The following is a 23250-nucleotide window of genomic DNA, read 5'->3' on the forward strand; positions in this document are numbered from 1 at the left end:
GGAGATTAGAATCTCCTGAGATGAGGACTGACACTGAGCTGGAAGAAGAATACAAAATAAAACCATTATCAATGCGATTCACATATGAAGCCAGAGAAAAGCTAGGAATCTGCCCTTTCATCTGCAAAGTGAGTGAATCTTCTGTTCTCCTTGCAAAATACAGGAAAATCCATATCTGTAGCGTCTAAGAGCAAAAGTGCTACTTTTTTCTTCTTTGTTTATGGGATAAGCCAGTATTTATTGTCCATATGCAATTGCACTGGAGAAGGTGATGGTGAGCTGTTGCTTAGAATTCTGCAGTCCAAACAAAAGAGATATCCCTGACCCTGGCGCTAGAGAGGCAACTCACCAGCCTGGAGTCATGTCTTTGGATGCAGACTTCGCTGTTGGGAAGAGAGTTTCAGGATTTTGACTTGGTGAAAGTGAAGGAATGGTGATTTGGAGGAATCAATGTCCCATACATCCATTTCCTTTATCCTTCTCGGTGGTAAAGGTTATGTGTTTGGAATGTGTTTTTGAAGGAGCCTGAATGAATTGGTGCTGTGTATCTTGCTAATAGTGTATTCTCCTGTCACTTTGCATTGGCGGTGAAGTTGGTGGATGGGGTATCAATCAAGCATCCTACTTTATCTTCGATATTTAGCTTCTTGAATGTTATTCAGCTTCATTGCACCTAACCAGGCAGGTGGAGATTTATTCCCTCACCAATCTGACTTGTGCCTTGTAAATGGCGCACAAGCATGAGGGAGACAGAAAATGAGCTAGTCCTGGCAAAATTCTTAGCCTTTGACCTGCTTACTCAGAGTGCTGAGGGCGTGGAATGCCCTGCCTGCGACAATAGAGTCATAGAGATGTACAGCACGGAAACAAACCCTTTGGTCCAACCCGTCCATGCCGACTAGATATCCCAACCCAATCTAGTCCCACCTGCCAGCACCTGGCTCATATCCCTCCAAACCCTTCCTATTCATTTACCCATCCAAATGCCTTTTAAATGTTGCAATTGTACCAGTCTCCACCACTTCCTCTGGCAGCTCATTCCATACATGTACCACCCTCTGCATGAAAAGGTTGCCCCTTAGGTCTCTTATATCTTTCCCCTCTCACCCTAAACCTATGGCCTCTAGTTCTGGACTCCCCCACCCCAGGGAAAAGACTTTGTCTATTTATCCTATAGTGTAGGTTAGATGGGCTTTAGGTTGGTTTTACAGGTCTGCGCGACATCATGGGCCCAATGGCCTGTACTGCGCATAATGTCCTAAGTTCTAAGTTTTGTAGTTGCACTATTTATGTGGTTGGTCAAGTTCAAGCCTGGACGTTAACATGATAACAGTAGGTAATCTTGCCTGACCGTCCTTTTGACAGAGATGGGTTAGCTAAATCTTCCAAATATCCACATGAATACCAGAAATGAAGCACATGTTGCAATCATGCATTCTGATTGCTCTTAGTTTGGGACAGTGAAGAGAACATCAGCATAAGAATTCAGAACAGAAGTTGGCCATCTGGCTCTTTGAACTTGCTCTGCCATTCAATAAGATCTTGGCTGATCTTTTCATGGCCTCAGCTCCATTTATCTGCCCTCTCACCGTAACCTTTAATTCCTTCATTGTTTAAAAAAAATCTATCTTAGCTTTAAAAACCCTTACTGAATTAGCGTTATCTACTTCACTGGGCATGGAATTCAGAGTCACAACCCTCTGGGTAAAGTTGTTCCTTCTCAATTCAGTCCTAAATCTGCTTCCCCTAGTTTTGAGGCTATGCCCTCTTGTTTTAGTTTCACCCACCAATGGAAACATTCTCTCTATTTCCTTCATAATTTAATGTTTCTATAATATCCACGCCCCCCTCTCCCTCTTTCCTCCCCCCATCTTCTAAATTCCAATGTACATAATCCCAGTCTATTCAGTCTCTCCTCAGAAGCCAACCCCCTTAACCCCAAAATCAACCTAGTGAACCTCGTCTGCACCCTCTAGTGCCAATGCAGGTACACAATCCTTTATCCAAAATCCTTGGGACCAGTTGTTTCTTGGATTTTGGAATTTTTCAATTTTCAGAATAAATGACATTTGGACAGTGAAATAAAGAATATCTTATCGAATAGCAGGCCCATGTGTGACTAGTACGAGTGCTGAGACAGAATTGACGGGTGCCAATGCTGTGCTACACCGCCACCACACATCTGAGTGATGTGTCAAGTGGGTGTGGAGTTGGATCACTTGTCCACACGCCAAACAACCTTGTTATGCAGAAAAAAACTTCGTGAAAGCCTTTGGATTTTGGAGCTTGTCAGATTTTGAAATTTCGGATAAATACATCCTTTCTCTTGTAAGGAGACCAAAACTGCACATAGTACTCCAGGTGTAGCCTCACCAGCACCTTATACAGCTGCAACATAAAATTTTAAACTCAGTCCCTTTAGCAATGAAGGACAAAATTCTGTTGGCCTTCCTAATTACTTGTTGTACCTGCAGACCAACCTTCTGTGATTCTTGCATGAGGATACCCAGGTCCCTCTACATAGCAGCATGCTGCAACTTTTTACCATTCAAGTAATAGCCCTACTGTAGGGGAGACAGTAGGGGGAAAGATTAATGAAAAGCCACGGAATGAAATATGAATAGGCTTTGCCAGAGTCTTTAAAACATTATAATCTGACAGAAATCTACGTATGCTGCAGATGTTCATCATTTACAAAACTGTCTTTTTCTTATATTAGAGATTTAAAATGTAATAGTCGACAACAGAGGAACTGCCTGAGGATCCAAGAATGTTAACTAATTCCTAATAGTAGGGGGAAAGATTAATGAAAAGCCACGGAATGAAATATGAATAGGCTTTGCCAGAGTCTTTAAAACATTATAATCTGACAGAAATCTATGTATGCTGCAGATGTTCATCATTTACAAAACTGTCTTTTTCTTTTATTAGAGATTTAAAATGTAATAGTCGACAACAGAGGAACTGTCTGAGGATCCAAGAATGTTAACTAATTCCTAATTATTTTTCAGTTTCGATGATAACCCTTATTGTAGGTACAAGCCATGAATTTTGTTTTGTTACATTGAGTGGGGCTAGCTTCAAAGCATCCCCAACCCGACCAATCACCTACATCTCATTACACATCATCTCTTCTTCCCCCCCACCCCTCCCACCCCCAAAATGAGTAGGCTAGAATGAGATGATACATAATTTTTAAAAAAATTCTCAAATCTGTCACCCCAAGCAACCACAATTAGCCACCTGTAACTTTTTATGGAAGTGGGACTTGCAAGGAGAGCCATCTTGATACCAAGAACAAGAGTTGGCTATTTGAATATCTTAAGGCTGCGAGCCTCACATTAAAATATTTTGAGGCTTGATCTTAAGGGGGTGGGGGTGAAGGAGGAGGAGGAGTGTCTGGGAATTTCCCCGGTCTTGGCAAAGCTAAAATCTTGCAGAAGGTGAAGACAGCTTTGGGGTAAAAATGCAAGTATCCTCATGGTGTTGCTTTAGATCATGGGAGAATAGGAATGCTCTCCCCTTTCCTATCCAAAATGCTCACCTATGATCCTGTCACTTCCTACTAATATAGTAGTCACTTTCTTATCACCTCCTGCTGCTTCTTTCAAGATATTCACTGCCAAAGGAACCAAATTGAGATCAGTTAGAGTCATAAAGATGTACAGCATGGAAACAGACCCTTCGGTCCAACCCGTCCATGCCGACCAGATATCCCAACCCAATCTAGTCCCACCTGCCAGCGCCTGGCCCATATCCCTCCAAACCCTTCTTATTCATATACCCATCCAAATGCCTCTTAAATGTTGCAATTGTACCAGCCTCCTCCACTTCCTCTGGCAGCTCATTCCATACATGTACCACCCTCTGCGTGAAAAAGTTGCCCCTTAGGTCTCTTTTATATCTTTCCCCTCTCACCCTAAACCTATGCCCTCTAGTTCTGGACTTCCTGACCCCAGGGAAAAGATTTAGTCTATTTATCCTATCCATGCCCCTCATCATTTTGTAAACCTCAATAAGGTCACCTCTATCAGTTGACCACTTGATGGAAACCTTTCCAAAGACCAATGTGATGTTGTTCAAGCATCATGCCATTTCCAACCAAAACTCCTTTCCCTTAAACAACCCCTCTGATCAAAGTTGGGATCCATATACTTGCTTTAAACGACATTCATTTCCCCAGTCTTGGAGGGTTCTAAGTTAACTCGTTGGTCTTTTTCATTGAATGCCAATTTCATTTCACCATTTGTTTCAAGCAGTATTTGAGAATGCTGCCTGAATAACCTCTATATCTGACCCTCTTGCACCTCCATCCACTGCTCAGCCACCTTTCTAACTTGAGTTTCTATTTGTACAGCACCCTCCTTTGAAGGACCTGTCATCTTGATCCGTTGGGTTGGATAGAGACAATGCTATTCGAAAAACAGTGAATTCTAGTGCTTAAGGAATCTGACCGCAATTATTCACCATTCACATAGATGATTTGCAGTTGGGGACCACGTGTAGTGTGTCAAAGTTTGCGGATGATACTATGATGAGTGATAGAGCAAAGTATGCAATGGCCTGTGAAACTTTGCAAAGGGACATAGGTACTTTAACTGAGTGGGCAAAGGTCTGGCAGATGGAATGCAATAATAATAAATATGAAGTCATTCATTTTGATAGGAAAAACAGTAGAGCGAATATTGAATGGTCAAATATTGCAGCACGCTGCTGTGCAGAGGAACCTGGGGTCCTTGTGCATGAATCATAGAAGGGTAATTTGCAGGTGCAACAAGTAATTAAGAAGATAAATGGAGGTTTGTCCTTCATTACTAAAGGGATTGAGTTTAAAAACAGGGAGGTTATGTGCAGCTGTATAGGGTGTTGGTGAGGCGACACCAGGAGTAATGCATGCTGTTTTGGTCTTCTTGCTAAGGGATATACTAGCACAAGAGGGGGTGCAGAGGAGGTTCACGAGGTTGATTCCAGAGTCGAGGAGGTTGGCTTATAAGGAGATACTGAGTAGACTAGGAATGTATTTGTTGTAATATAGAAGAATAAGGGAGCGATCTTATAGAAACATATAAAATTACGAAGGGAATAGATAAGATAGAAATAGATAAGATGTTTCCACTGGAGGGTGAAACTGGGACAAGGTGGCATAGCCTCAAAATTAGGGGAGCAGATTTAGGACTGAATTGAGAAGCAACTTCTTTCTTAGAGGGTAGAGTTGAAATTCCCTGCCCAGTGAAGTAGTTGAGGCTTCCTCAGTACATGTTTTTAAAGCTAAGATAATTTTTGAACAGTAAAGGAATTAAGGGGTATGGTGACGGGGCGGGTAAGTGGAGCTGAGGCTATGAAAAGATCAGCCATGATCTTATTGAATGGCAGAGCAGGCAGGCAGGACCAGATAGCCTACTCCTAGTTCTTGTGTTCCTGTGACACTATCTAATACCACTGCTGGAATATTGATCAAAAGATGTGTTCCCACATGATTTGTTTAATTTCCCAGAACTGGGATATTTAAATTCAATGTAATCTGTATGTTTTCAAAATATTATAATATGGTTTGCTTATCCCATTTTAATTGATTATTATGGGAATATACTTTTGCACAACATTGTGATTTGCAGTTTTTTTCTGTTTTTTTTATGAACTTGATTGTGAATTTGATTATCTTGCAAGAAAGTAGAATTTTTTCAGTGTTGCAAATAAAATTGAGAGTTTATTTGATAGTTTTTAAAATCATTTTACTGCTTGTTGAGCAACAACAGTTTTGATGTTTGTTTCTTTGCTTGACTCTGCTGAAGGTTTAACATCAACTTTGGAAAGAATGATTATAAGCATTTTATAATTACAAAATGGAATAAGACAATCTTTTAAGCTGAATCTCTTAGGGAGCAATTTGTCAAATTGCTGGATAGTAAGAACTAATTTCTATTTTTTGGATTTAATATTTAAAGAAAATTATGCACAATAACATGAAATTATCACTTTTTTGGCTCCTTGTATGAAAAAAGGATATACAGAACTAATTGCAGGACTTTAGTTTGGCAATGAAGCAGTAAAGCGTAAAATATATATTCATTTATTTCTGGATTCATTTCATGTGACTTATGTAGTTAAAATGTTAATGCACCCTAAAACTGAATTTTATGGAAGCTAGTCTTGAATTCCTAGCGTCTGATCCTGTTTTGTAGCCTTGGTATTTACATGGCTACTTCAGTTCATCTTCTAGTCAATGATAGTCCCCAAGATGTTGATGAGAGATTTCAGCAATGGTAGTGCCACTGAATATCAAGGGGCAATACTTAGATCCTGTCTTGTTAGAGATGGCCATTGCCTGGCATTTGTGTTGCACAAATGCAACTTGCCTCTTATTAACACAAGCATGCACATTGTTCAGATTTTGCTGCATATGGGCATGGATTGATTCACTTAATACAAGAATTGTGACAGATGTTGAACCTTGTGCAATCATCAGTGACTATTTATGTTCTTGACCATATGTTGGAGAAATATCATTGATGAAACAGCTGAAGGTGGTTGGACCTCAGTTACTTTATTGGGCCGATTGTGCTACAAGATGCTGGAACTGTGAAGATTTACCTTCAACCACCGCATCCATTTTTCTTTGTGCTATGTATGACTCTAATCAGTGGTGAGATGTCCTTCAAATCCAATTGATTTAATGTTACTAGAGATCCTTCATGCCATGCATTGATGTCAAATGCAGTCACTCTTGCTTTATTTCTGCAGTTACTTATTTTGCTGATAGTCATAAAGTTTTACAGCATTAAAGCAGACCCTTTGATCCAATTTGTCCATGTCAACCAGATATTTCTAAACTGATCTAGTCCCATTTGCCAACATTTGGCCAATATCCTGTAAACCCTTCCTATTCATGCATCCATCAAGATGCCTTTTAAAAGTATTGGCTGTCACCACTTCCTCTGGCAGGTTATTCCATACACGAACTGCCCTCTGTGTGAAAAAGTTACCCCTTGGGTCCCTATTAGGACAGTACGATGGCTCAGTGGTTAGCACTGCTGCCTCATAGCGCCAGGGACTTGGGCTCAGACCCAGTCTTGGAGGACTGCCTGTGTAGAGTTTGCATGTTCTCCCCGTGTCTGCGTGGATTTCCTCCAAGTGCTCCAGTTACCTCCCACAGTCCAAATATATGCAAGTTAGGTAAATTAGCCATGCTAAATTGTCCATAGTGTTCAGGGATGTGTAAGTTAGGTGTATTAATCACGGGTAAATGTAAAGTAATAGGGTAGGGGAATGAGTCTTGGTGGGTTACTCTTTGGAGGGTTGGTGTGAACCTTTTGGGCCAAATGGCCTGTTTCTACACTGTAGGGATTCTATGATCCTAAACCTTTTCCCTCTCACCTTAAACCTATAACCCCATGTTTTGGACTCCCCTCCCCTGGGAAAAACCTTTGCTATTCACCCTATACAAGCCTGTCATGATTTTATAAATCTCTACAAGATCACCTCTTAGCCTCTGACACGCTAGGGGAAAAAAGCCTTAGCCTATTCAGCCTCTCCAATTCTGCCAACATTCTTGTAAACCTTTTCTGAACCCTTGTACGTTTAATTATATCTTTCCTATAGCAGGGAGGCCAGAATTGAATTCAGTATTCTAAAAGTGGCTTAACAATGTCCCGTACAGCCGCAACATGACATCCCAACTCCTATATTCGATGCACTACCAGTGATGGTAAGCATACCAAATACCACCTTCATCGCCCTGTCTAAATGTAAATGCAACTGCACCTTCAAGAACCTATGCACCTGCAACACAGATCCTTTTGTTCAGCAACACTGTCTAGGGCTGTATCATTAAATGCAGAACTCTTATCCTGATTTGCCTTACCAAAATGCAATACCTCCACATTTATCTAAATTATATTCCATCAATCATTCCTCGGCCTATTGGTCCAACTGACCAAGATCCTGTTGTACTCTGAGATAACCTTCTTCACTGTCCTCTACATCTTCAATTTTGTTGTCATCTGCAGACTTAGTAACCATGCCTCCTATATTCACATTCAAACCATTGTATAAATGATGAAAAGCTGTGGACTCAATGGTGTCATAGGACTGGACCTGGAAGAATCCAAACTGAACATTAGTGAGCAGGTTGTTGCTGATTAAGTATAGCTCCAGAGCAATGTTGCTTGAACATTTTGTAATCTTAATGATTGAGATTGGATGCTTGGAACAATAATTGCCGAGATTAGATTGGATACCTGGGAATATGTTTGGGTTACAATAATGTAGCTCAGATGAAACAGTTTTCCCAAGCCCATAGCTACTTCTGGAGTTCAGGTCTTCTGTATTATTGCCAAAAAGTTGTCACAGTCTATAGTTTTTGCAGTAGCCAGTACCTTCAGCATTTTCTTGCTATCATTGGAGTCGCAGGTAGATAGGATAGTGAAGAAGGTGTTTGGTATGCTTTCCTTTATTGGTCAGAGTATTGAGTACAGGAGTTGGGAGGTCATGTTGCGGATGTACAGGACATTGGAATATTGCATGCAGTTCTGGTCTCCTTCCTATCGGAAAGATGTTGTGACTGAAAGGTTTCAGAAAAGATTTACAAGAATGTTGCCAGGGTTGGAGGATTTGAGCTATAGGAAGAGGCAGAACAGGCTGAGGCTGTTTTCCCTGGAGCATCAGAGGCTGAGAGGTGACCTTATAGAGGTTTACAAAATAATGAGGGGCATGGATAGGGTAAATAGGCAAAGTCTTTTCCCTGGGGTCAGGGAGAATAGGAGGGGTTGAGAGGGATATGGGCCAGGTGCTGGCAGGTGGGACTAGATTGGGTTGGGATATCTGGTCGGCATGGACGGGTTGGACCGAAGGATCTGTTTCCATGCTGTACATCTCTATGACTCTATGTGGAACTGCCTCAACTGATTCAGATGAACAGTACGTACAAATCCTCATAGTACTTGAAATATTTTCAAGTATTTGTTCTGTACTGGGGAAGATCAAATCAAATTTTCTGAAACTTAGCATCTGTGAGGACAGGAACCAAGATGGATCATCAGCTTGCCAGCTCTGGTTGAAGTTTGTTGAAAATGCTTCAGCTTTCTCTTTTCCCTTGATTTACTGCATTCATTGCATATATTCTGCTCAAGTCTTCTCTCATCTTTCCCCATCTGATTCTACCATTGTAAAGCTCTGGTCCCTGTTCTTTTGGATATTTGCCTGGCTTCTACTCAATTCTATCCCTAATACTCATTTCAGTCGTTCCCTGTGCTAGTAGGTAAGCATTCTCTAGGTAATGAAATGTTGCGTTCTGAATTCCTGATTGAATCCCTTGGTGATTATCTTATATTCATGGCCTCTTGTAATGCTCTTCCCCAGAACAGAACAAATACTTGTACTATGAGGATTTGTATGTAATGTTCATCTGAATCAGTTGAGGCAGACAGTCTTCTCTGCTGCTGACTGAACTGGATGGGGACAAATATATTGGTAGAAGAATTTGCCAGAGCTACCTGGGAGAGTCTAAACTAGTCTGGCAGGGGGTATGGGATCTAAAGCAGTTGGGAAATAAAAGGGAAGGTTAAGGACAGTACATAAGTTAATGAGAGCAAGCTAAATAATAAAGGCAGTGTTGGTAATCCCAGTACTAGACAAGAGCATGGCAGGAAAGAAGGGAAGACTGGGTTAAACTGCATTTAGATTAGATTCCCCACAGTATGGAAACAGGCCCTTTGGCCCAACAAGTCCACACCAACCCTCCGAACCCACTCAGACCCACCCCCCTACCTTGTGTATATACTCCTGACTAATGCACCTAACACTGTGGGCAATTTAACATGGCCAATACACCTGATCTGCACATCTTTGGATTGTGGGAGGAAGCTGGAACATCTGGAGGAAACCCACACAGACACAGGGGAGAATGTGCGAACTTCACACAGGCAGTCACCCAAGGCGGGAATCGAACCCGGGTCTCTGGCGCTGTGAGACAGTAGTATAAGCCACTGAGCATCCATTATTTCAATGCCGGAGGTCTGACAGGTAAAGCAAATGAACTCAGGGCATGGACGGGTACATGGGACAGGGATATTACAGCTATTACTGAAATATGGCTGAGAGAGGGATGACTGGTACATTGATGTTCCGGGATGCAGATGCTATAGCAAGGATATAAGGAGAGGTAAGGGAGGAGGAGGTGTTGTATCTTTGATTAGGCAGAACATCATGGCGTACAGAGAGAAGACGTTTTTGAGGGTTTGTCCACTGAATCTGTATGGGTAGGACTGAGAAATAAACAAAGGGGAGATCACTTTGTGGTATATGCATTCCCCCCCCCCCCCCCCCACACACACACACACACAGTAGTCAGTGGGAGATTGAGGAGCAAGTATGTAAGGAGATCACAGATAGCTGTAAGAAAAATAGGGTTTACAAAGTTAAAAATCACACAACACCAGGTTATAGTCCAACAGGTTTAATTGGAAGCACACTAGCTTTCGGAGCGACGCTCCTTGCTCCGAAAGCTAGTGTGCTTCCAATTAAACCTGTTGGACTATACCCTGGTGTTGTGTGATTTTTAACTTTGTACACCCCAGTCCAACACCGGCCTCTCCAAATCAAGAATAGGTTTGGAATCGTAGGGGATTTTAACTTTCCTAACATTGACTGAGACTGTGTCATAGTGTTAAGGGTTTGGATGGAGAGAAATTTGTTTAACGTGTTCAGGAATAATTTCTCTTGCAGTATGTAGATGGCCCTTCTAGACAAGAGGTGAAACTTGACCCCTTCTTGAGAAATAAGGCAGAGCAAGTGAGGCAAGAGTTAGTGCAAAAACATTTATGACCAGTGACCATAATTTCATTAGTTTTAAAATAGCAGTGGAAAAGCATAGGTCTGGTCCACAAGTTTAAGTTCTAAATTGGGGCAAGGCTAATTTTTATAGTTTTCGACAGGAACTTTCAAAAGTTGATTGGGGGCGGCTTTTGCAGGCAAAGGGATGTCTGATAAGTGAGTTAATGAGGGTTCAGGGCCAGCATGTTCCAGGTAGAATGAAGGATAAGGCTGGCAGGAGTAGAGAGCTCTGGATGATGAGTTATTTGAGGGCCAGAAAATAAAGGAAGCATATGACGTGTTTAAGCAGTTGGGATTGAGTGAATTCCTTGAGCAGCATAGAGGGTGTTCGCGTATTTATAAGAGAGAAATCAGGAGGGCTGAAAGGGGACAGGAGATAGCTTTGGTAGATAGGTGTAGGAGAATCCAAAAAGATTCTGCAAGTACATGAAGGGCAAAAGAGTAACTAAGGAGAGATTAGAGCCTCTTAAAGATTAACAGGGTCATCTGTGTATGGAACTACAAGAGATGGGTGAGATACTAAATGAATATTTCTCGTCAGTATTTACTATTGAGAAGGGCATGGATGCCAGGGAAATTAGGGAAATAAATATAGAAGAACCTCGCTTATCTGAAGGACACTGGTGGGCAATATTTCGTTTGGTTAAGTGAATTCCAGACAATCGAATGCTTGGTAAGGTAGTTTATTCGAGCATCGGGACCTTGCGATCTTGCTGGATAACCCAGTATTCAGACAATTGAATGTTGGATAATCAAGGTTCCTCTTGAAGACAGTGCACATTACTGAAGAGGAGATGCTGGACGTCTGATGACAGATAATTTCCTGCAACCTGATGAAGTGTGTCCCAGGAATTTGTGGGAGGCTAAGGAAGAAAATGCAGGCCCCTAGCAGAGATATTTGTATCATCAACAGCCATGGGTGAAGTGACGGAAGATTGGAGGATGGCTAATGTTGTGCCCTTATTTAGGGAAGGCTGCAGGGAAATACCTGGGAACTATAGATTGGTGAGCCTAATGTCTGTGGTGGGTAATTTGTTAGAGGGTATTCTGGAGAGACTGATCTGTAGGCATTTGGAGAAACGAGTACTCATTTGGGATAGTTAGCTTGGCTTTGTATGTAAGAAATTAGGTCTCATGAATTTTTTTTAAGGGTGACTAAGAAAGTAGATGGCAGTGCGGTAGACATTGCCTATGTGGACTTTAACAATGCCTTTGACAAGGTACCACGTGGTAGGTTATGGACCAGGCCAGACCCCCTTCAAAACATTTTAAGAAGGTAGCCCACACCTTAACTTTTTCTTATTTTAAAGGTAGATGTACAGTGGATATTCCAGGAGTAATGCAGATGGTCAAACCACCCAGCTTTAAACAAAACAGAATTTATTTAAACACTATGGATGAAACATGAACAAAAAAAAACAGAATTTAAAATAATTTATTTGAAAAACTTAACTGACTCAACCTAACTCATCAAAGCTTTCCAATTTCCAAAACATCCCATAAATACACCCTTTGGCAAAAGATAAATTCAAACACAGGTTCTTACAGGCAGGAGAGATTTCAGCGGGAACGTTCAGGCAAGGCCACTGTTGAAACATGGAGCCTCTTTTCACTGTATCTGCTCTTCTCTTACCAGTAGTTTTCTGACTGCCTGTTAAGAAAACCAAACTTGAAAAAAAACCTGAACTGGGAGTACTGGCCACTGCCCTGCCATTTTTTAAAATAACCTCTTTCTGAGGCATACTGGCACTCCTGCCTTTACGACCCCCTATTGAAAAATGCCAAGGACAGAATAACCTTGTTAAAGGAGCATTATTGTCACACTCAGTTGTTGAGTAAAGTTAAATCTCATGGGATCTAGAAAGAGCTAGCCGATCGGATTCAAAATTGGTTTGGTGGTAGAAGGTTGTTTTTCAGATTGGCGGCCTGTGACCAGCAGTGTGTCCCACAGATCAATGCTTTGTCCACTGTTATTCATCATTTTTATAAATGATATGGATGAGAATTTAGGAGGCATTTTGCAGATGATGCTAAGATTGGTGGTATAGTGGACAGTGAAGCTGGTTATCTGAGAATGCTACGAGATCTGGATCAGCTAGGCCAGTGGGATAGTGAATTGCAGATGGAGTTTAATTAAGATAACTGCATTTTGGTTGGTCAAACTAGGGCAGGACCTACACAGTTGATAGTGGGGCCCTAGGTAGTGTTATAGAACAAAAAGTTCATAGCTCCTTGAAAGTGGAGTCACAAGTAAAAGGTGATAAAGAAGGCTTTTGAGATGCTTTCATTGGTCAGAGCATTCAGTATAGGAATTGGGACATCTTGTTGCAGCTATGCAAGGCTTTGGTGAGGCTGCATTTGGAATATTGTGTGCAGTTCTGGGTCGCCCTGCTATAGAAAGAACATTGTTGAACAAGAAAGAGTGCAGAGAAGATTTACTAGGATCCTACCTGGACTGGAAGGTTTGTGTTATAAACAGAGGTTGGATAGGCCAGGACTTGTTACCCTGGAGTGTAGAAGAATGAAGGATGACCTTACAGAGTCTATAAAATGAGAGGCATAGATAAGGTAGATGGCCAACAGCCTGTCCCATGAGGGCAGTCTAAAACTAGAGGGCATAGATTTAAAGTGAAAGGGGAGAGATACTAAAAGGTCCAGAGAGTCAGTTTTTTCACATAGAGGGTGATGAGTGTCTGGAATGGGCTGCCAAAGGTAGTGGTAGAATCAACTACAATTTCATCATTCAAGAAACATTTAGACAGGTGCATGGATGAGATAGGTATGGAGGGATATGGTCCAAATGCAGACAAATGTGTTTAATTATGAAAACTGGGCAGCATAGGCAAGTTGGGCCGAAAGGCCTATTTTTATTCAGTAGACCTCTATGACACTGTTAAGAATAGATTGTTTGTAGTATATCCTCCTCCTGTTTATTATTTATTTGCCCAACGTCATTCACAACTGGATGCATCAAGATTGTTGTGCTTTAATCTCATTCTTCTTGTGGGACCAATTATCTCTGACTAATGATTCTGTTTGGTATGTATGTCTTGCTTCCATAGGTTGACTGCCATTTCTAGGTAGGTCTGTTGCTGTTCCTGGCATGCTGTCCATTCTTCATTCAATCTCCATGACTTGATGGTAATGGCACAGCAAGGGTAGTCTCTGGCTATTGGGTTAGGTATTTTATTATCAATATATTCAAGGAAGCTAAGGCACATCTCTGCAGCAGATGGGACTTGAACCAGAGTATTCTTACTCAGAAGTAGAGACATTGCCTCTGCCCCACAGGAGCCCTCAAGTTTCAGGTTACAGATTGTAGTGGGATACAACTCAGCTGCTGTTGACGGCCCACAGTACTCCAAGGATGCCAACTTTAAAACTGCTAGATCTGTTCGGAATCAGTCTTCTTTAGCACAGTGGCAGTGACACAAACATGATCCTTGTTGTGAAAACAAGACTTTGTCTTTTCAAGCACTGTGTGTTGGTAGGTCCTACCAGTACTATTGTTGCAGATGAGTGATGAAGATTGATGAGAATTTAGCCTATGTCAGTTCTACCAGGTGGACCAGGTTTTTTATATCTGAATTGTTGATATATTCTAAGCCTGGTTGATGTGTTTCTACTAAGTACATTTATGGAAGTTTAGGCTCCCTGCCCAGAATTCAATTTGTGCCCTTATTACTTCCATGTAATGCACAAAATGAAGCATTACTGATTCATCCATTGGAGGAGGTTGGTAGTCGTGACTGATGAGAGGTTTCCTTGTTTGACTTGAAGCTATGAAAATTCATTGGGACCGCAGTCAATGTTTTGGACTCCCAGAGCCATTCTCACTTGGCTCTGGATTCTTTAATCAACCCGTTCAGACCTGTTATGAAGCAGCTCTGAAGCAGGTTGAACTTGACACAGGCCTCCTTGCTCAGCAGTAGGTATCTCGCATTGAGGCACAAGAATCCCCTTCTTGTGTCCCTGTGCTGCCATTTCTATGGGGTCTGTTCTGTCACTGGGATGGGATATCAAAGATTGTATGATGGGGGAAGTAGTCCATTTGGACCATTGAACTTATTTCAATGATCCCATTGGAGTGTGAACTGAGGTTACTTGCTAATCGGTTAGCATGCTCACTTGTCAACCAGTTTGCACACTCAGGTAATTGATTTCCCTAGGGAACTGGTATTCTTGTAAATTATACTCATGAGTGCAAAACAAAGCTTGAACAAAGTGTCTTTTTCTCAGCCATACTCAATTTCTGTACTGTTAAGTGAATACTAAAAAATCTGTCAAATACGGCCTTAAATCTATTCAGCTTCCACTACTCTCCACTACTTTTACTCCTGGTAAAAAAAATTTTGAAAGTTAGTGAAAAACCATTCATCTGCACTTTAAATATGAGACTCTTGATTTTCAAATCGTGACCTTGAGTTCTAGATTCTCCCCCACAAGGAGACATTCTATCTGAGTCATATGTTGCAATAAAATCACTTCTGCTTCTAAATGCAAAGGTATATAGGCTAAATTTGCTCAACCCTTGCTGAGTAGAGATTACTTCAGCATTGGAATCAGCCTAGTGAACTTACTTTGAGCTGCTTCCAAATTGCAGATATATCATTCCCTAAGTGACTAAAATTGGATAAAATATTCCAGATATGTTGTAATTCTCTGTCAAATGCTGAAGCAAGACTTCACTGCCTTTATACTAACTCTAATTATGTACTGTACCCACATGCTAACATTTTGTGGTTTGTGTATAGGAGCACCTAAGTTCATCTCATTCTCTCTCCATTTAAACTATATTCTGCTGTTTTGGTCTTCCTACCAAAATAGATAAATAGAATGTAGTGGGGGTGGGGGAAGGTGGCGGGCAAAGGAATATGAAATGGTCTATTGACAAGAAGAACCAAAAAAACCCACATATTATCTGAATGGTGAGAGATTGGTGTGATGCAGATAGTATCCTAATGCATAATTTGCAAACATTTATTATGTGAATATAGCAAGTAATTAGGAAAGCTGATAGAATGTTAGTGCAAGCAAAACTGTATACAATAGGGGGGGGTTAAGCGACATGTACGAGAAAATGAGGACTGCAGATGCTGGAGATCAGAGTCGAGAGTGTGGTGCTGAAAAAGTACAGTAGGTCAGGCAACATCCGAGGAGCAAGAGAATCGCTGTTTCGGGCAGCGGGACTGATTCCTGATGAAGAGCTTATTCCCAAAACATCGATTTTCCTGCTCCTTGGATGTTGCCTGATCTGCTGTGCTTTTCCAAAATCACACTTCCAACTTACGCAACATGTAACAGGGCATTGTGAAACCACATATGGAGTACTGTGTATAATATTGGTCCCATTATTTCATGAATGGTATAAATACTTTGTAACCAGTTCATACAAGGTTTACTTGACTAGTACCTGAAATTGGTGAGTTGCCTTCTGAGGAATGGTTGGATAGACTATGCTCTGCTGGAGTTTAGAAAAGTGAAAATGACTCTGGATTGAAGCATAAGATTCTGAGGGGCCTTGATGGAGTGAATTTGAAAAAGATGTTTCTCTTGTAGGGCAATGTAAGTATCATTTGTTTCTGAATTAGAGATTGTACATGTAAGATAGGTTCACGGGAATGGTCCCAGGAATGAAAAGCTTAACATAGGAGGAACGGTTTGAGGACCCTGGGTCGATGTTCAATGAGATTTAGAGGATGAGGAGAGATCTCATTAAAACTTAGAGAATACTGAATGACCTGGACAGAGTGGATGTTGGGAAGATGTTTCTATTGGGAGGAGAGACTAAGACCCGAGGGCACAGCCTTAGAGTAAAGGGAAGATCTTTTAGAACCGAGATAAGGAGAAATATCTTCAGCCAGAGAGTGGTGAACCTATGGTAGTCATTGCCACAGAAGGCTGTGAAGGCCAGGTCATTCAGTGTGTTTAAGATTGAGATAAATAAGTTCTCGATTGTCAAGGGTTACATGGAGAAAGTGAGAGAATGGGTTTGAGAAATTTATCACCCATAATTAAATGGTGGAGCAGACTGGATGAGTTGAATGGCCTAATTTCTGCTCCTATGTCTTATGGTCTTATAATCTTTGCTCATGGATCACTAAGTCTTTTTCAAATTGAAATAGGAAAAGTTTCTTTAAATGGTGAAAGATTATTAGCGGTATCTCAGACCGTTGTGTAATTAGATCAATTATGTATGACAAAATAGGCTTGAAGGACCAAGTGGTCTAATCTTCTGAGTTCATGTGATAAATTGTTCCCACATTATATTCCACCCTCAGTTTGTTTGTTTTTTCATTCCTTGTATACACTATTTAGTTAAATTTTGACTTAGTTTATTTCATTCTTTTGCTCTAGTTATATAATTTGCCAGGTGCCAGCATGACTCAGGTGAAGGGCATCCTCATTGTGCAGTTTTCTCTCTTCCCAATACTGCGACTATTATCATAGAAATTTAACTACTTTTATCTTGCAGAATCTTATTTTTAGTTATACCTTTGTCATTGTTATCCTTGCAGAGCTTGATAACTGGATTCTCCTTCCATGTTCCTTTCCAGTAAAGGAGATGCCCTTCACCCTGGCACTGAACAAGCACTAAAGACTTTGGGGCTCGCTGTTGGTTGCATACAACTGCTTATTTGTCTCACTATATTCTTTTCTGGTACAACTGCATTACTTTACACACTCCACCTGAAATGGTTCTCTGCACCATAGTAGTGCAGTCATTTTGCGTAACCTCTCTGCAATCCCTGCTCTTTTCCTCGAGTTGCAAGAATCTTTAACTTGTTGGACAATTGCAAGGGCTGAACATCCTCCATTTCCACCTTTTGGATCCCCACACCTACCACACTTGTTGGTACGCCCTTCTGTCCATGCACATGAAACAATTCTGAAATGCCTGGTCTATGGCTTTGACTGCCTCCTGATACAATGTGTCTAGTAACTCTCTGATATATTGCAGTGTCTGATTGCAAGATATCAACTTTGAGCTGAGATTTCTTGAGCTGTAGGCACTTAGTGTAGATATGGCTGCCATGGGTTGCACTTGTTTTCACGAGCCACCAACATGTTACAGCTGTAATATATCAACTGGGGAAGCTAGGGAAGTGATTGCTGGACACCTTGCTGAGATATTTGTATCATCGATTGCCACAGATGAGGGGCAATAGGAAGACTGGAGGTTGGCTAACAATGTGCCACCATTTAAGAAAGGTGGTAAGGAAAAACCAGGAAACTATAGACCAGTGAGCCTGACTTCGGTGGTGGGCAAGTTGTTGGAGGGAGTCTAGAGGGATATCATTTACATGAATTTGGAAGGGCAAGAACTGATTAGCGATAGTCAACATGGCTTCATGCTTGGGAAATTGTGTGTCACTAACTTGATTGAGGTTTTTGAAGAGGTAACAAAGAGGATTGATGAGGGTAGAGTGGTGGATGTGATCTATATGGATTTCAGTAAGGCATTCGACATGGTTCCTCATGGTAGACTGGTTAGCAAGGTTAGATCTCAAGGAATACAGGGAGAACCAGTCATTTGGATACAGAACTGGTTCGAAGGTAGAAGACAGAGGTTGATGGTGAAGGGTTATTTTTCAGACTGGAGGCCTGTGACCAGCCATGTGCCACAAAGATCAGTGCTGGGTCCACTGCTTTTCACCATTTATGTAAATGATTTGGATGTGAACATAGGAGGCATGGTTCGGAAGCTTACAGATGACACCAAAATTGGAGATCTAGTGGGTAACGAAGGTTACCTCAGAGTACAACGAGATCATGATCTGATGGGCCAATGAGCCGAGGATTGGCAAATAGAGTTTCATTTAGATAAATATGAGGTGCTGCATTTTGGAAAGGCAAATCAGGACAGGAGTTATACACTTAATGGTAGAGTGGGGAGTGTTGCTGAACAAAGAGACCTAGGAGTGCAGGTTCATAGTTCCTTGAAAGTAGAGTCGCAGGTAGATAGGATTGTGAAGAAACCATTTAGTGTGTTTGCCTTTATTGGTCAGTCATGATGTGGATGTGCTGGTGTTGGACAAAATTAAGAATCACACAACACCAAGTTATAGTCCACTGGTTTATTTGGAGGTACTAGCTTTTGGGGTGCTGCTCCTTCATCAGGTAGCTGTGGAGCAGGATCATAAGACACAGAATTTATAGCAAAAGATTAGTGTCATGCAACTGAAATAGTATATTGAACAAACCTAGATTGCTGTTAAGTCTTTCATCTTTTGCAGTGGGTTGCAGGTTTCAGTTCATTAATATGTAAATCCCAGAACTTCTTTTAAGTCACATTCTAGAGATAACTTAGGTTTTGTAAAAAGTGGTGACATCTCAGCTCAGATAATGCATTAAAGGTATAAGGTTAGAGTCTGTCTGTATCCCAACCTTGAGTCAGACTGGTTCTATTTCCAAAGTATGAATTTATAAAATGTTAAATGGATTGACTCCCTGCTGATTGTGTGGTTTTTGAGCAAAATAGAATGTACCTGCAAATACAATTCTGCAAATGCAAATGCACCTCATAGCCTTTTATGCGTTTGTGTGTGTGTGCATGAAAGAGAGAGTGTGTGCTTGTGAATGCACGTGAGAGTGTGTGTTTGCTGGGACTATTTTCCCTGGGGTGTCAGAGGCTGAGGGGTGACCTTATAGAGGTTTATGCAACATGAGGGAAATGGATAGGATAAATAGACATGGTCTTATCCCTGGGGTGGGGGAGTCCAAAACTAGAAGGCATAGGTTTTAGGTGAGAGGGGTAAGATTTAAAAGCGACATAAGGAGCAATTTTTTTCATGCAGAAGGTGGAATGAGCTACCAGAGGAAGTGGTGGAAGTTTAAAAGGCATCTGGATGGGTACACGGATAGGAAGGGTTTAGAGGGATATGAGCTACTTTTATTTAGGATATCTGGTCAGCAGGGCAAGTTGAACCGAAGGGTCAGTTTCCATTCTGTACAATTCGATGTCTCCATAACTAGAACTGCTCTGCTATTTTTGTTTTGTGTAATTTAACTAATTAGGTTTTAAGTTTTAGAAATATCATTGAGATGCTGTCTGTCATTATGTCAAGTAATTTAACTAGTCAAGATATAAATTTAATGCAATATTTGAGGTTTAAATTAGTGCCTTTACTTTAGAAAGGGAAAGTTTTATAAAGTAGCAAGCAATCACCTATCTGCTCACTTAAAGCCTTGAATACTGAACAGATTGAGCTCTCCCTGTACCATATTTCCCAGTGGGCATTTGTATCTTGTTGCAGTGTGATGAGTTGATGGTGGAGGAGCCTGGGAAATTTGTTGTGAGTAGTGATTTAGGTGTGTATGACTATGTTAGTCTATTTCTTGACTAGTCTCCGAGACACACATTTCCAAATTTTCTCTCAGATCACCTGATATTACTAAGGACAACTTTACAGGGTCACCTGGGCAAGGTTTCTTTTTGTTGCTTCCAGTGCTTAGCTTAATTTTGGGTGGTCTGTTTGCTTTATTCTTTGAGGTTCTTGCTTATCTGTATCAGTGAGCAGCTCAGGGTCAACTCCATTGCTGTGGGTCTGCAGTCGTATGTGAGGTAGTCCAAATAAGGATGGCAAATATCCTATTCTGAAGGACTTTCCTATGCCAGAAAAGTTTCTACAACAATGCACATGTTTCTTGGTCATCATTACTGAGGCTAGCTTTTCATTCCAATTTTGTTAATTACATTTAAATTTAGCTGTCCTAATGGTAGTTGGACTTGTGTCTCCAGAGCAGTAATCTAAGCCGCTAGATAGCACCTTGAACAACATTGCCATATTGTATATAATATTGGAGGTGGAAAAATTGGAGAAGACAATAAAATATGTGTCCTTTTGTGTGTAAATTTCATCGAAAGAAAACTTTAAGAATTTTTTTTTTAAAAGACAAACAAGTGAACTTGGGGCTTAATTAATCAATCTTGGGAACAGGAGGAACAAGGTGATTAATTTGAAACCTGATTATCTTAAAAGTATTTTACGTTTTATTTCTTAGATAATTGGATTTCACGATGTAAATTGTTACAGATTCTTATAAATTTGCAGCAGTAACAAAAAAAAAGCATGTTGTTACATTCTAACATTACAAATCATTGTGACTTTATTACATCTCATGACTCCTTTCCTTAGGCTATACCAGCTGGTGAAAATCCTTTACTCCTTTGGGATCTTGGTAACTTACACAGTTCAGTACTATGTTCCAGCAGAGATCATTCTTCCGTCTGTTTCTGCACAAGTACCTCTGAGATGGAAACTACTTTGTGATCTTGTGGTCCGGACTCTTCTTGTTTGTCTAACCTGTGAGTAGATTCAAAGAAATTTAATGATTTTCAAAATATACATTGAGAGTTTGCAAGAGCCTGAAACATTGAAAGAATGTTGTCTCCAAAAGTTGAATTTTGTAGTTTTGTTTTAAGATTAGGAATACAAATTTGTTTAGAACTTCAGAAGAATTTCTTTTTTACAGGCGGGCTGAGAATTATTTTGTATAATAGATGGTTATGCCACTGCCTGTTGGCATTTCTCAATAAGTTTGTTTCTGGAATAATGCATCTTCAGATTCTCTGTAATTTTGAGTTCTTGAAATTCTAAGATTATGCATCACTGTTGAGGAGTTGAATTTAAAATTCATAGAATCCTGATGATGGTCTATTTTCCTTAGCCTCATGACTCTTCATTAGCAGCATGGGAACATAAATTAGTGAAGAATATTATGTTAGTTGGACTGCAAAGTAATCATCTCAATTGAAGTGATAAACTGGATCGAAACAAGGGAATTGGACATTAATTCATAGAAGGGAGAAAAGGCAAAAAACATGTTTCATTGTATGATTGCAAAACTAATAGGATTAACTGAATATTGCAGGTTATTCTTTAAAAATGGAAAGCAAAAAGCTATTAAATGGAGTTCATACAATGATAAATAAGTTGGAACTTACATGAATTTGATTATAGATAAGTGAGGTGTAAGAAGGCTTCTTGGCAAGTGTCTAAATGGGACAATGGAACAATGAGATCTTGAACAGCTCATACCCCAATCTACAGAAGTGTCATATTTTTGTGCCAGAGTTTGTGAAAAGGAGGCAAATGTCAGCAAATGATGTACTTACCATTTTACTTTACATCACCTTTGTTTATTTTGCTCACAATGGTTGTCATGAGGTTTGTTGATGTACTGTGATATTTTATGTTGAAATAATAATGACTGGTATACCGTACTGAATAATTCATCCTGCTGTAACATTATTGGAGGTGAAGGCTGTTTTGAAGTGGAGGACTTGATCAGTTTTGGATTCTCTTTTTTTTACTAGCAGCAGTTGATAAGAACAGTAACAATTCATGCTAATGCTCAGTTGTCACGTTTATGAGCAGGGTGTTTTAACACCATTGTGTTAATGCAAGTTTACAAAGAGATTTTCTGCACTTGTACAAATAGAATTTAATATCTACTAATATCTACATTGGAAGGTTAAATGTTTTTGTCTGCAGGCTGTTCCTTTGCAGTTGCATTACTTTATCTACATTTTCAAATCTTGTATTTAGGATTTAATCTGAAAATAACAGCATAAAATAAATTCCTATATTAACATCGATTCAACACATTTAGATTCTGAGAGATTTAAGTGTGTGAGAAATGTAAGTATCTGCTCATATAACAAGTTTTATTGTTATGTCTCCTACGTCATATTATTTTCCCAACTTGTTTGTAAATTTGCAAAACTTAATTTGTTGCCAGATCACAATTGTGCAATTCTTGATATTGAGTAGGAAAGTTATTGATTAGAAGGATCTCCAGCTTTACTTATGAGAGGCAGGTTTGATGATGAACTTGAGCGAATATTGAGTGCAGGTTTGAAAATTACCTCAGGGGCATACTCTTGAGTTGCTGCTGTAGAACAGTGCATGTTGTATATCATGTACTGATGGATTCAGAAGTTGATTTCAAATAAATCCTTTTCAGAGCAGCAATGAGTTTTCCTACTGCCATTATTTGAGGTTTCTGAGTTTAATTTTTTTCAAAGTTTTTTCCTGTGGATGTCAATGATTCAAGTGTTGAAGTTCTAAGATATTTTTATATTACTCTGTTGGATTTGACGATGATCTCAATGTCATATTACTGTGCAGTATCAATTCTTTCTATAAGATAACATTTTTGGATTTATGTATCATTCGTACAGAATTATTATTCTGTATTTATTCTGTATTTCAAAGAAAAATATGACAGCAAAGTAGATTGGATTTTATCTTGATTCTGCTTCCACTTTACCAACACCTTCCACCCCGACCTCAAATTCACCTGGACCGTCTCAGACTCCTCCCTCCCCTTCCTAGACTTTTCCATTTCTATCGCGGGTGACCGAATCGACACGGATATTTACTATAAACCGACCGACTCCCACAGCTACCTAGA

At 40.3% G+C, this 23250-nt stretch overlaps 1 protein-coding gene across 3 annotated transcripts in view; it reads left to right on the plus strand.

Moving 5' to 3' along the window:
- Positions 1-23250, plus strand: part of LOC122550577 (proton-coupled amino acid transporter 4-like) — a 192589-nt gene that overhangs the window by 114230 nt on the left and 55109 nt on the right. For all 3 annotated transcript variants that reach the window (XM_043691517.1, XM_043691519.1, XM_043691518.1), the window contains exon 10: positions 20970-21139. In XM_043691517.1, the coding sequence (XP_043547452.1) occupies positions 20970-21139 (170 nt within the window). The remainder of the gene's footprint in view (positions 1-20969; positions 21140-23250) is intronic.

The sequence above is a fragment of the Chiloscyllium plagiosum genome, chromosome 6 (assembly GCF_004010195.1).
Source record: "Chiloscyllium plagiosum isolate BGI_BamShark_2017 chromosome 6, ASM401019v2, whole genome shotgun sequence".
Classification (NCBI taxonomy): Eukaryota; Metazoa; Chordata; class Chondrichthyes; order Orectolobiformes; family Hemiscylliidae; genus Chiloscyllium; species Chiloscyllium plagiosum.